Source organism: Periophthalmus magnuspinnatus, chromosome 20, assembly GCF_009829125.3.
Source record: "Periophthalmus magnuspinnatus isolate fPerMag1 chromosome 20, fPerMag1.2.pri, whole genome shotgun sequence".
NCBI lineage: Eukaryota > Metazoa > Chordata > Actinopteri > Gobiiformes > Gobiidae > Periophthalmus > Periophthalmus magnuspinnatus.
The window spans coordinates 18,083,773-18,099,257 of NC_047145.1; the positions used below are offsets into that span (position 1 = coordinate 18,083,773).

At 39.7% G+C, this 15,485-nt stretch overlaps 1 protein-coding gene across 1 annotated transcript in view; it reads left to right on the forward strand.

Moving 5' to 3' along the window:
* The window catches only part of sema5a (sema domain, seven thrombospondin repeats (type 1 and type 1-like), transmembrane domain (TM) and short cytoplasmic domain, (semaphorin) 5A), a 234,231-nt gene that overhangs the window by 84,172 nt on the left and 134,574 nt on the right, over window positions 1-15,485 (forward strand). Inside the window, exon 4 of the mRNA XM_033985975.2 lies at window positions 657-702. Coding sequence (XP_033841866.1) covers window positions 657-702 — 46 coding nt within the window. The remainder of the gene's footprint in view (window positions 1-656; window positions 703-15,485) is intronic.

Sequence of the window (15,485 nt, forward strand, 5' to 3'; positions counted from 1 at the left end):
CCTTTTTGTGTTGCATTTGCGTCCAGTTCACCTATGTGATATTTTTGAACTGGACTGAAAGTAAAAAGTACATTTGATATGATTTGACTATAAGTTTTAAGTTCAGTTTTCACCTTTTTAATGAATTTTGTGTATTTATTTTTAAGGAATTGATTCATAGTGCTACTGTTGACCAAAATATGTATCATTTTGAATCGATATCACTACGTTTACCACTTTAAATTAACAACACTTATGTGAAATACTTTTACTTTTTACTCTTAAAGCACATTTTTTCAACATGTACTTGATTTTTTTCATGTTACGCTTTTACTTAAGTATCTTTTTACCTCTGCATCTGTAACTTTTAAGTAAATAAGTATGATCGAGTACTTCATCCACCTCTGCCTGCCAGTAACAGCAGCTTATCAATCGATCCCAAATTCTATACAAGCACTTCTACTGTTACCACTCTACTTCGTATGAGATGCTTTAGCTCACTATGGTAAATCATTTAAATTAGTATCCACAAAAAGATCTAATAAACTGCTTGTTTGCCGGTTCATTATCCGTGCACTTCTTACACTTTGACCATATTTTGTACGTATGAAACCAGACCGGCCGCACAGCGTGTATTGTGTTTGTTGACTGGCCTCTTGTCTTGTCTTGTTTTGCAGAAATCACCTCTTCAGACTGAATCTGGAGGACCTGACGCTGATCCAGGTGAGTCCCTCCGGCCTCTTTGTCTGACTCAGGGCTCCCACTTCAGACAGGAATCACATACAAACCACCAAAACACAGCGTTACCATGGCGTCCTGCTGCTCCAATCAGTTACAGTAAAGTGGTTTAGTGTCACCCGTCACAACATGTTCATGCATTTTCCAGCAGTGATTTTGTGGAGCATGTGAGTGTAATGCTGTTTGTGTTGATATCCTTGACATTTGGAACCACAGTGAGCAGATTCAGTACGGTTTTTAGTTATTGTGAACAATTAGCCACAGGTTTGTTAAATAATCACATAAAGAAATGCTTATGTTTTGGTTGTTATTCTTCTGGTAACAGATATGTGTCATTATAAGGCCATTAATAAAACCAATAGGAATTTAATCTTCAATAATAATGTACTGTCAAACGATCAGAACATTCTCCAGCTTTTCAAACACTTGACATTTGACAAATTCCATTTTGAATGTTCTCATTAGGGAAAATAACTGACTCTGGTGTCTGGGTGCTGTTAACAGGTGAATGTTAACTCGTTTTTCAACACAGCTGTCTAAACTTTGCCTTATTTCCATAAAACATAAGACTTTTGTGGAGTGATCAACAATTGCGTGATTTAAAGCAGACCTATAGTACAAAATCGACTTTTCAAAAGTTTTAACCATGTTGTAGTGTTTCTCCTTCTCATTTACCTTCTGAAGTTGTTTTTAGGAGTGATTTGTACATATTTGAGCAGTCTTTAATTGTTTATTTTCAAAACGCCATATTGCAGATTAACCCATTTTCACCACCACTGGCATACGCCCACTGTGACGTACTTACTCCATTCTTCAATTTTATTTTCTTAATCGGTGACACACACAGGATTCAGCAGCATCACATCGTCACTTTGGTACAAATGTCAAAAAATCTGCTACTCGCTAGTGCGCTTTGTTGTAATGACGTTTTTGGCAACGTTGGCTAGCATTGAGTACCGCAATTTTAGTTTTGTGATTTTAAAATGTGCAAATAATAATGATCCATAGTTGTCATAGATTATAACTATAGAGCAGACATAAGTGCAATAGATCTGCTTTAAATATGCAATGCTAAATGGGCACATTTCTCTACAGCGCTTTTGCACCTTCAAGGAACTAAAAGCGCTTTACATCAAGGAAATACTCGCCCATTCTCACACACTTTCATACACCAGTGTTTGCAGACGAGACAACAACACCAACATTCATCTGTGGGAGCTGGAATCAGTGGATCTGACTCAGCTCAACCAATGAAGTTTACATTAAGAGCTGGATTAGAACCGCCAAACTTCGAATCAGCGCGGTCTTATGCACGAGTTATTTTATACCGAAAGAGCTTTCCAACACGACCGCTGTGTTTCAAAATACCAGTGACACCAATTATCTTTCTTTCTACCACACGCTGTCCTTCCATTTGGTGCATGTTTTTTATTTTTATATTTGCCGAACCCCGTACTTCCCCACTGAGCGAAAGCATTTACGAACCGCACAATTACAAGTACATCCCGGACTTGTCTCTAGGTTGTACCAGCCGGGATTCTTTGATGATTGTTGTCTGCCATTTATACCCCAGAAAACCATTGGAAAAAAGAATATAGAAAGCGGAACAAAGCAGGCACTGGGGGTATTACGTTGATACAAATCCGACTGGAATAGGAAATGAGAAAAAAGAGGTCGGAATTTGTTGGATAGGACGAAATAAAACACCCAAAACAAGAGGATTGGGAAAGCCGAGAGCGCCATAGACATAAGGAAGAAAGCCAGCGCTGCCCCCTATGGTGTTAAATGAGGGTGCATGCGGCGGTATTCTTTGTGTAGACCCTTACGCTGGCACACACATGCTTTTAAAAGATGTTCAGTGTGCGCTCGGAGCTCCCAATCTTCTGTTCTCTCCTCACTGCTGCCTGCTGTATTGCCCCAGAAGCGGGAACAAGAAATTCCGAGCAGCCCCAATCAAAGGCTCATCTCCAGCTTGTCTTCCCTCGTGAGGCCTCTGTAATCCTTAGATGGATCTAGGGGCCAATTTAAGGCGGACTTGTGTTTAAGGTGCCCCGCTTTGCATCAAACTATAGACTAGGGCTTATAGGTCAAGGGGGGGGCCAATCCAAATCCTTTTTTACCAACTTTTTTTCTTCCTTTTTTTTCTTTCCTGGTGCTAAATGGGACTTTAATTGCTGATTGATTTTGAGTGTTTGTGGACTGGTTAACATACTGTGCAGAGTTTAAGTGGAGTCTGAAAACATTATCTTAACTAAAAGTACTTTTCATTAAAATTTAAAGTCTCATCTGATTTTTAAACATGTTCTTGAAATTGAAATGTTAAACTCGTATTTATTTATTTAGTTTAGTCTTTATTTAAGGGACCATGTACAGAGACATTAAGCATAAAATGAGATGTTCTGCACCAGATTATAGCTAAGTAGCTTTCCATCTGCAGTCCCTGGTTTACAGAGAAAAAATACAGTAGTCACAATAATAAAAAACAGATAAGAACTTATAATTTATATGCACATTCGCGCGTCTCAGTCATTCATCCAGTTCAGACACTCTGATGCACACACATTACATACTTAAAATACATTACACACTTTACATATTACATTTAAAACACAATAAAAAAAAACCTCAGTGCTGGCAAGTGTAGTTGTCCCAAAGTCATTTTTTTAGTTCAGAGGAGAATGTAGTATGGTTTGTGATAGTTCTTATTTCAGGTGGGAGGTTGTTCCATTGTTTTATTGCGTTGTAGGAAAAGGCTGTTTGTGCAAAAGCAGTTTTCTGTTTTGGGGTGTTACATTGTCCGGTGGTGGAAGCTCGTGTGGTTCTGGAGGAGACGGTGGACGCGCACTGGACGAAGTGTCTGAGCAATGTAGGGGCAGAATTATTCAGTATTTTGTGGACCAGCTGGAGGGATGCTTGCTTTTGTAGATTGTCCAAGTTCAACAGTTTATTTCTGTAGGATATGGCAGTGGTGGTGGTGTCGAGGTTTTCTGTCTAATATTTTTAATGCTTGTTTGTGGAGGGATTCTAGGGGTTTTTGCGTTGATTTGTTGGCTTGTGACCAGCAGAGTATACAGTAATGGAGCCGGGACATAATCATGGCGTTGAAAAATGTATGTGATGCTTCCAGGGTTAATGAGTTTCTTCTACTTTTGAAGGTTTTTATATCATATTTTAGGCTATGGCACATTTGTTTTATATGTTTTTTGAAAGTTAGGGTAGGATCCAGTGTAATGCCAAGGTATTTATACTCGATACTTGACCGTGCACATTGACTTTTGGAAGGACTATTTTTTTACTTTTATTTGTGAAATACATTGTGGCAGTTTTTTGTACATTTAGAGTGAGACAAACCATACAAAAGTCTTAAAAGGATGATGAGTCATGGACAGAACTACAAGTGTTAATAGACTACTATCCAACAAAGATGTATTCATCCCTTATCACCCGTCTCCATGGAGATGCTGCTTGCCCAGAATCTTCCACAATGCGGCATTAAAGTGCTCATATTATGCTATTTTCTGATCTGTTGTAATGTTGTTTCCTCTTCACAAACAGACCTGGAGTTGTGTTTTGCTTCATTCACGCATATTTAACACATAAACCCTGCATATTTAACGGAGTTCTTCTCTCAAATTGAAAACACTTTGTTCCACCTTGTGATGTCATATGGGGAAACAGGAAGTGCTCCATTGTGTTTTTAAACTCCATACATCTTCACTAAAATCAGTTGGATAATTTCAGCCCTTGAATTTCCAATTTCCACTGAACTAAAGGAAGGAGCTGTTAACTTAAACTACAAATTTGTGACATCACAAGGTGGAACAGAGCATTTTAAGCTTTGCAGGCATAGACAGCTTAATAAAAGGATTACTCAAATGTGTGAATGAAACAAAACACAGCTCCGGGCATGTCTTTGATGAGATAATAACATTAAAACACAGCTAAAAGCTCACAATAATCAATTTTGTGTAATATAGGACCTTTAAACTCTGTCTTTATGGAGCCAAGAGGGTTGCACCACCAGGCCAAGTTACAGTTCAGTGCATTTAAAAAGTAAAAATAGAAACAGTAATTACATTTATTAGCTATATTAATGCCGTACTGTGGATCATTCCAAGCAAAGCAATAACATCTTCTGGAGACAAGCAGGTGGCGTACCCTCCCATAGAAAACCTACACAGTGCACCTTTAGTAAATGAGGAGAACAGCACTTTTCTTCCACCTTAATTTAGACACAAAATGAAAAGTTCTAAAACAAACTTCCCTTTAGTGCAGACATTTGTGATCTGTCAGAGATCTGTGAGCGCTCTGATACCACCATGAGTGACAAAAGCACTTTGAGCAGCTCTGGTTGTTGGCTGTTTGTTACCGTGGCACTCAAACGAATTGCATCCTCTTACATGTTGGAAACAAGCTAAAAGCTACACCTCCGCTCGTCTTCGTGATTTCACCCTTCCCCCGGAGCTCAGGCCTGTCAGATGATTCCCAGTGGCAGTGATTTGTTCTGGCAGACAGCACAGGCAGCACACTGTGTAAGGCCTGACTGGCTCTGAGACTGTTGTCATTACCATAGGATCATGTACACACTGCTCCTATTGTGCTGGACAAGATAAAACACAAGAAACAAACAGATACGAAACTGGCTCTACCTTTTTTGGATAAGTTTGGTGGAGAAAACTTTATTCTTCTTACAACAAGCTTTCATTCCTTGTTGGTTATGGAGGGTATCGAAACGTACTAAGAAGTGTCATGTCAAATTGGTGATATAAACTACAAATTGTCTTCAAGTGAATATTTATTTTTATGTTTTTTATTAATAGAATTCTGTTTTGTCATTCTATTGTTACCAGAAAGTTTTATTCAAGCTCAATGGCAGTTGGTAGTGTCAGCTCCACTGATCCAAAGGTTGACAATTCCTTATTAGTAGATAGTTTATATCCACTGTCTCCCACAGATGAATGATGTTGTTGTGTCCTTGGGCAAGACATTTAACCCAACAGCCCCGAGTATCAACGTACACTGGTTTATGCATGGGTGATTTTTCATTAGTAGTACGTTAGTTTCAATGCAAATAAAACAGAATGAAGAATACTATCACGCAAAAGTCTAAAAGAGTTCATTCATAAACGTAAATCTAAATGCCAAACATAAAATATCCATTATCATTTCCTGTAGGTTTTGTTACAAAATGTGTATTGCCCCAAACGTGTATCGTGCCCTTGAAAGCTCTTGTTGTGCGTCGTCCCGATCTTAAAGCAGACTGGTCGTCATGGCGTTGTATTACAGAGGCTTTAGCAGGTAAGTACCAGCCAAACATGGCGGGCCGGCCCAGTCTATTGCTCATATCGAGTTGAGACACGGAGATCGATGTGGGCTGAAGCCAGTAACCATAATCTCCTCAGTAAATGCCCTTCTTGCTCCGAGCTAATGAAAAATAGAGGAACATCAGAAGTTGTGCACAGAGAAGGGCAGCTACGCTAAGCCCTTTGAGAACTTTTACACTTTCATTGGCGGCGCTGTCTTTTTGAGGCCACTCCACGGATTTGGTCTTCAATAAATCCCTCAAGAAGAAAGGCTGCAGCCACTTAGAGATAGAAAGGTTGTCTTAAAAGCTGTTTACAACAAAGGCAGGTCTCACAGAGGAAAATCTCACATTACGTGCTGCGTGTGCTCCATCTGAATAGTAATACAGAGGCCAGAGTGCTGAGTCTGTCCGGGATGGAATTTTGTTTTTGTTTTTTTTTTTTGTTTTTTTTTACCTCCTCAACAGCTTGAAGAGGTCTTCCTCTTGCTGTCACCCTCTAGCCTCATCTTCACTGATGTGGAAAACACTGTCAGGAACAAAAGGTGGCCATATTTCTCCTGCTCTGCTTTGATGGGGGCTTCATGGGACTCGCAGTGACAGGTACTTTAGGAACACTAACTTTATCAGCTGCACTTGAGTTTACTTAATCGGGCTGATGCAAGTGAACCTGTGAATTGGGTTTTCCATCGTCATGTCCAAAAAGCACTATATAAGTACTATTATTATATATATTACACATTATATTACATGAAAACTGCCATCTGTAAAGAAGACATCCCTTTTGTTCTTAATCCAGAAGTGAATTTTGCATCTCCTTCGTAGTCTTAGCAAGGACACCTGCAGTTCTCTGTGGTTAGCTATGGTGAGATCCAACTAGTGATGTGACGTTTTTGAATGAATCTGCTCTTTTAAACGGCTCCTTAATGTGAACGGTTGGGACCGGATCTCATTTTCAGAAAGAGTCAAATCCTTTCCTTTCAAGTTTTTTGCGTTTTTATACACGGATTAACGCTGAACCAACAAGACTCAACACAGAAGCAAACCAGGCGACACGAGTGAGAGCTTTGAGAGTTGTTTTTTTTTTTTTTTTGTATTATTGTAATGCAACGTTTTATTTATATTCATAATTCCAAAGGGTAAACTCACTCCCAGTCTGTTTGACCCATTATAAACAAATCTTAGCCTTTCTCTGTGATTAGTTTGCTGTTAAAATAAGTCTTTTGAACGACTCTTTTATATGAACAGATCCACAAGATTCAGTTACCATAAAAGAGCCGAAAGTCCTACATCACTACATCCAACTATTACAAAATGTGTCCTTCTTTAACATTATCGGTTTCCTTGGGCACTCGTCTCACTGAAGCGGTCTGCTGCGCTGCTCATTTTATCTCGGCCATCTTGCCTCCAGGCTGTCCGTCTCAGCTCGTATTTAAACCTCCTCGAGTGGAAGCATAGTGAGGCTTGAATGGTCGATACTAACGTGGAGTGTTGAGTATGTTCAAGTCTCCTGCCTCTGCACAACTCCAGGACTCGTTAAGACAACACTTAACCAACAAACAAGATGGTTTTAAGTTCAGAATGTTCTCAGCACAACACAGTGACATGACAAAAATGTTGTTGTTTTTTTACTAGTATTGATTAATAACTAAAATAACAACAACGCCAATAGTTTTCATGTATTTCTTCCAAAGTCTTAACTCTGCTCCAAACCAGATGCTTTTACTGTAAGATTGGCTTTAGACTCTCAAATAAAAATACCTTGGAAGGCGTAGATGGGTGTGAAAATGCAATAATCAAAACAAAAGTAAACAATAATATCGTTTACCGTGATAAAACGGGTTGACGATAATCATTCGTGGGACATTTTATACAATCGTGATGATCGCCAACAAAGATACTCGCCATTGTATCACCCGGATGTGCAGAAAAAAGCGACTTATCTACATGAGAGTCGACAGGAGGGGCGTAAAGGGGCCCTGAATTGGACCCCCTTTCTATTAATTTTGTAATAGAGGGGGGCCCATATGAGGCTTATTGTTCCAGGGCCTAAAATCCAGTCGACGGCCCTTCTCATCCATAATATTCTCTGCTAAATCATAAAATCGTTTTCACTGAGTACAATACTATAGCAGTCATTTAACCATGGCACTTCTTCTAAACGTTAAAGTTAAATGATTCATATCCATAACATGTTTAAACTGTCACTAACTTTAATGATTATCGTGATATAATTGTTAATCGCAATTATTTTGGCCATGATAATCGTCCCTCAAATCAACATCGCCCCATGTCTTTTCAAAATGATTTTCTGCATTCGCCAGTCACTGTAAAATAAGCTGCGCTAATCTCGACGTTATTGTGAAATTGGTCAAGATGAGGTCCTCTTACATTATTATATTATTTGAATTGAAGCTTTTAGCAAACATCCAAACCAATTTCTGTGTTTGTGAATGTTAAGGTTTCATCGTATTTGCAGTAGAACATATAGACTTGTATTTCCAGGATGAGTTTTCTGTTACACCGCGCATTCTTTCGCACTTAACCTTCATTTCTTTTGTATCTTTCGCTTCTCTCTCCTTCATTAACATAGGCCAGCCTTGGGCCAATCAACCTTACAGTTCATGCATATCCCATAGACCACTTTAACAGCCGTGTCCATTGTGTCCTCTGTTACAATGGCTCGCAATGGGTTAGGAATAATTGTACTGGCACAGCGTGTAACTCCAACTTCCCTTGTACTAAGTTTCTATGGAGCGAACACATGTAAGGCTGTTTCATTGTAAAGAGTTCAATATGTCTTGTTGTAGTGGTAAATCAAAGCCGGATGCAGACAATGGCTTGAGACTCTGTATTAGTCAATAAACCCAAGGATAAGGAGCATCGGTGCTTTGTGAGTGACTGCAGTTATAAAGCCACACAAAACTAGATTAGACAGAGATGGAACACAATATTTGGTGTCCCTAAGCTCACACATTTTGTTATAGTTAAAGAGATTGTTGGAAAGTAGTCAAACAAATTACATTTTCGTGATTTACTGCCTCGCGTATTGTTTGGATTTTCAGGGAACTACGAGGTAAGCAGTACGCGTCAGATGGTAAAAAATGGTAAATGGTCATATTTTTGTGTAGCATTTTCCAACCTTCTGCGCTTTACATCAAGGAAACACACATACACCGGTGTACGCAGACACTGGGGGCGAGGTGGGTTAAGTGTCATGCCCAAGGACACAATGACAGTTTTCATTTGTGGGATCTGACCGCTCTACCAATGAGGTTTATGTCGAGAGCCTCCAGCCTTGATGATGTTTATGTCGAACCTCCAACCTTCGGATCAGTGGACAAACACTCACACACACCAACTGAGTTACTGTCGCTCAGTTGGTGGAGTAGTAGTGTTAGTACTTGCACTATAGTAGAAATAGGAGTAGTATTGTAATAGTTGTAGGAAGTAGCAAGGAGTAGTGTTGCCAAATAGTGCTTGTATGTATTATTATCATTTATTTTTATTTTTTAATTTTATTTATTATTAATCATCTTTTATTTATTACATTTATTTATTTATTTTGAGAATTTACAATACTCATATATATATATATAAAGGAAATAAATGTGTCATGCTATACAACAATGAAACGTAGTAAAATTAATTTAAAAAGTCCCGTCATGTATTTCCCTTCTGTCACTTCCAATTACTTGTTGGACAGTCAATTATATCCTGGATAATAACGAGCTAACGGAAAGTGTCTTCTTAAGAAGCATCGCTAATTCAATGATAGACATGGCTAACGTGGCCATTTAAATGCATGGAATACACAGTGGCATGGGATTAAGATATTGGTAATATTATCCCTTGTTTGGATTGGACTCTCTATTAAGTGAGAGCAGTGCACTGGAACTGGCCCATCCACACTACATAATCTTTTATGAGGTTATTACGGCTACGACCATTCGCTTAGGCCTGACATCTAGACCAATTCATGGGGCAAATGTTTCAGGCTCTTACATCAGCGAGCCCGCAGTGTGAAGAGTAAATATTGTGCCAGAGCACCAAAAGATAATATCAGAAATTCATAAAAGAGATTAAATATTCCCCCGCTGCTTGCACGACGCAAGGCTAGTCGTTTCTTAGACAGCTGTCAGCAAAAGAATGTGTTCTGAGTCCTGTTTATGCAAAAGAGATTCAATATTAAGCCGGGGTGTGGTATTAAGAATGCAACCCCACACTTGTTCATGAGACCTTTTGTTGGGTTTGCTATGTACTCTGTTGTTTTGTATAAGCAGTGCTAGTTCTCCTGTGTGTTTGCCCTGTCTGCTGCCCACGCTGGTATCTGCCTCACCCACCTCCTGCTGACAAAGCCTTTATTGTAAATGTGGTCAGGACATAATGGCTTATCTGAAGATAGAGGAGCGTTAGTAGGCAGAGGTCACGGATTGTTGCACTAAGACACCATTTACCCCATAATACTTGGCCTGGAGACTTGAGGCCAATCGTATATGAAATTAAACCGACCAATGAGGCAGTATTTAACTTTTCCGATGCGTGTAGCCCACCTGCTTTGCCTCGAATGTTCCACAGTATGGCATTAGCTTATATATGTCTCCTTGGAAAGAAACAGTAACAGCCCGGACAAATTGCAAGTCAGAGAGTAGTGGAGTAAGAATGTGTTTTTTTGCGTTATGTTTTACCTGGCCTGGGAACGCCTTGGGGTCCCAACGGAGGAACTGGAGGACATGTCTGGGGTGAGGGAAGTCCGGGAGTCCCTGCTTTAGACTACTGCGACCCGGCCCCGGATAAGCGGAAGAAAAAGGAATAGATGGATCAATGGATGGATGTTTTATGTTGTTAAAGACCTTGAATAAATGTAAAATGGATAAGCTTAATGCCATACTGCGGAACATCCCTGCCATCCATTCTGCATCTTTAATGTCTTGATTATTTGGTGTAGGCGTCAAATGCTGGAATGAGAATGAGTGGGTTATTCTAGGTCGCGTTGAATGTGGAGTAAAGGGAATATATAATGTGCGAAATCGTAAAAGTGAAGTTGTTTGTGAGGATAGAAAATATTTAATAACGGCAATTTCGATTGTAGTTTATTCTATTGTGTTATTTTTTACAAAAAACGAAAATCCGATTCAATTTGCCTCTTAACAGTTGTGGAGAACAGTAATCAAATTTATTCACAAAACTCTACAAAATATAGTTAGCCTGTATATTATCGACAAAACTTTTATTCATCTGGGTCAGTCACAGCTAATTATCTGCATTTATATGATTTGCATTTCAGTTTTGCATGTACTTTTTACATCAGATGCCCTCCCCTGACTTCAGAAAGAGTGGCACAGTGGCGGAGTGTCTCGCAGAACTTACAGCAATAAGGTTACAGGTTCCATTCCCAGATCATTCAAGCTTTTCTGTGTAGAATTTGCATCTTCTTCCCACGTCTGATTGGGTTTCCTCGAGTTTTCTCCATCAGCTCAATGCATCCACCGCACACAGGTACAATCCTCCAGTGAAGGTGCAGTCCTGACCCAGACCAGCTCATGCCCCGTCCAGCAGCAGCTCACTGGTCTTGACAGGTTGCCCCGGCGGCACTGGTTGAAGGATGGTTCAAGGGATCAATATACCTTAGCTTACACTGCATGGCTCGTAACCACGCCAATTTGTCAACCTAAACCAAGCTCCCCTTCACCATTTTTTCTGTCCTCTCTTCACCTCTTTCTCCCTCACCCAAACCTCCCATTGACGTTCCTAAGCTCCACAAAAAAATCCTGAAAAAACGTCTTAGTGATATTTTGGTTCTTGAGGCAGAGACAGATGAGTTAACAGACGACATATTTCTGTGAGAATCATCTCGGGAGCAGTGTGCCTGAACAATAGCATGTTAATGGACTTTTAATGCTCGTTAATGACGCTCGTTCTGCCATGGCTGTGATTCTGCTCATTTGCAGCCAGTCAGATAGGCCCACAGAAGTAGTCAGCAGAACACTTTACTACCTATGCTTACACTTACAGAGCGTAGTAGCTTTGAAAGGTGAAAAAATACATGTATGAGTTATAAAAAGTACAATTTCTTGAGTAGAAGTGTGATTTGGTATAACTGTCATGGTGTTAATTACAGTAGTAGAGCGTAACAAATTAGGTACCTGTATTTAACTTAAGTACATTTTACTGTGGATACTTTACTTTTACTTCATTACATTTGAGAGCAGGTATCTGTACTGTCTACATTTTTTAACTGGACTGAAAGTAAAAAACACTTTTCATATGATTTGAGGGGTTATTTTTGTAACATGTTTGTGGTAAAATCCTGACTAAAGTTTTCGAGTTCAAGCTTGGGCTGTGAGCAAACAAATAAATACACAAAATTCATGAGAAAAATTAAGAAATGTATTTGTGTTGTTACTGTTCAAAATATATATTGTTTTATTAATCAAAATCATTACATCAAATGAACAACACTTGTGAAATACTTTTACTTTTTACTCTTAAAGTACATTTTGAAACAAGTACTTAAACAGTTTTACTTAAGTAGATGTTTTCATGAGATATTTTTACTTGAGTAACTTTTAACCTCTGTATCTTTTAGTTTTATTTAAGTAATAAAACTGAGTACTTCATCCACCTCTGGTTAATTGCTAAGCATGAATCTTTCTTCTTAAACTGTTTGTTTGTCAAGAATTAAGTCTTAATTAATGCTTTATTGAGGCCAATTAAGGAGTAGTTATATGAAATGTTACCGGCACAAAGACACAAAGAAATAGAGACAAACCGATACGTCTCGGGCCGATATTTGCTCTTTTTTAGCATATTGGCTATCGGCCATGAATCTCCAGCATGGGTGGATATTTAGTTTTGGCCAGACTGCTGCTTAAAGAATACACATAAAGGTTTATTTTAGGCTGTGGCTGAGTTTGTAGTGAATTTAAATAACAGAATGTGTGGAAAATAATAAAAATTTGTCATACATGTCAGCCCAAAAATATCGGCAAAGCTTATCGGCTATCGGATTATAAACTAGTATCAGGAAGGGTGAAAAAAAATATATTGGTCAATCTCTACCAAGAAGTCAAATTAATGTGCTGGTATAATGATATGAGGATGTTGGTCAGAAAGAGGAGAGTCGACGGGAGAGGGGCAAAGAGGTCTGTTGTCCGGGGCCTCGGACTCTTAGGGGCCCAGTACTGGACCATCCTCTTATTCATTTATATCAGAGGGGGGCCCATGCGATGCATCTTACCCCAGGCCCCCAAATTTCTGTCCACGGGCCTGACCAAAGATATTCTCTATCTCAATTTTTGTGTGCCCTACCTCACTGTTGTCTGGTTTCTTGGTACATAAGACTTACACGTGAGAATACGAGATAAAACATATCATTACATCAATATCTACTTATGTCCGCCCTCGTATGTAACTAATTCCTCATGAGTATAGATTTTCCGTGGCTGCTCAGGGTAAAAACAGCTGAGGCCCCCTGGCGCAGTGGAGAACTGCTTTTATTGTGTCTTTCTGTGGGAATTCTCTTTGCGTTTTATGATGAGGACTAAACTTTACCTCAGCACAGCAGCCTTTGGGGAGCTCAGACACCCATAGAGCTGTACCATATCCTCCAAATACACACACACGCACACACACACGCACACAGATGCACGCACACGTAGCAGGAGGAGGCAAAGAGGATAAGATATGGAGTATTATTAGGAGCTGACTTGTGCATCCCTCCTCTCTCTCTACTCCTAGCTTTCTCCCTCTCTTTTCACTATCCCCCTCTTCCTCTTTCGTCCCCTTTGGCCCCCTCTCATCTCAGTCTCTCCCCGTCTCTCGTGCCCCCTCTCTCTCGTCTCTCGTGCCCCCTCTCTCTCGTCTCTCGTGCCCCCTCTCTCTCGTCTCTCGTGCCCCCTCTCTCTCGTCTCAGTCTCTCCCCGTCTCTCCGTCTTCCTCCCTATCGCCTCTCCGCTCTCTCTTAATCTCACTCATTTTTCCTCAACATCAATCACTCTCTATATCTCTCGGTCTGTTCACAATCCCTCTCTTTCTCTCTCTCTTTCTCTCTCCCTCTCTCATGCATATGCCAGTTCACATTCCAGACGAGAGCTAGAGGACTATTCTTGGGCGAGCGACCACAGGCACAAACCACACAGATCAGCAGCTCGGTATAGACGGCAGAGCAGAGCAGAGGAGGCATCTCGCTGTGGCGCTCCAAAGTGCTTCTGCTGATCACAGGGGGGTGGGAGGGGTGGAAGGGTGGGGGGGCTAAGACCCGCTAATGGACCCCACACGTACCCCCAAAGGAGCAGTGTAGAAATCAATCAGACTTCATGGGGAAATTACAACATGGTGGTTGGTTTTATTTTTAGAGTTCAGTGTTTCATCATCTTTTCATGTTCGAAGAGGGTTTAGCAGTTCGAAGACATTAACTTTACAGAGGAAGCTTAATTAGTAAAGAAAAAAAAAAAGTGCATGTATACATTGTTATGACTCAGCTCGTGTGGGAAAGGGAAGTAACAAAAAGAAAACCAAAATGGAGAAATGGTAAAATAAGAAGTAATTTAATGAACAAGAATGTAAGGGTAAACTAGACAAAAAGGGACTAAACATAGACAAATAAAAGGTTCCTTGCAAGGGTTTAAACCAAAAAACAAAGGTAAAGTAACTAAAAAATGAATTTAATTTCGCAATAAGTAACAAAGTCAGGAGTCCCCAATCTTCTTAAATAGGGTGGGAGGCGGCGGAAGGTGGGCCAGGTTGGAAGACTGTCCTCCAATCACAGCCAAGGGATCCAATAGTCATGATTATTGGGAGGGAGACGAGACACACAAGAAACATAATGTATAAATACAAACAACAAAAAAAAACTTAATGCCTAGGCCCGTAACATGTACACTAACTTCAACCTATATTTGCAGCAGTATATGAGGACTTATCCAGGTAGTAATCCAAACCTTAAAACCTTAAAAGTCCAAAATTGACTCGTTATGGCCATGTTATAAAGTTGTTACCTAATCAAAAACATACCCGGAGTTGTGTTGTTTCATTCACACATGTTTGAGTTCATCCTTTTTTATTATTATTAGTCTAGTCTCCAAATCTCCAAATGCTCTGTTCCACTTTGTGATGTCATGTAGTGCTAGTTTCCAAGTTGACGTCCACCTTTTTAACTTTAGATCAATAGAGATGGGCAATTCCAGGGCTGAAATTGTCCAAATGATTCTAGTGAAGGTTTATAGGCTTTAAAAACACAATGGAGCACTTCCTGTATGACCACATGACATCACAACAAAATGTAAATGAAACAAAACAAAACTCCAGGTGTATTTGTGATGAGGAAACACCATCATAACATAAAGGGCCTAATATGGGCCTTTTAAATAAGTACTTACTCAGCCTAAACGATTAAGAATTAATCTTTCTTCCTGCTTTAGTCAGGGTTTTATTAAGGCAGTAAACAGTGTAGTTGTTGTAAAGT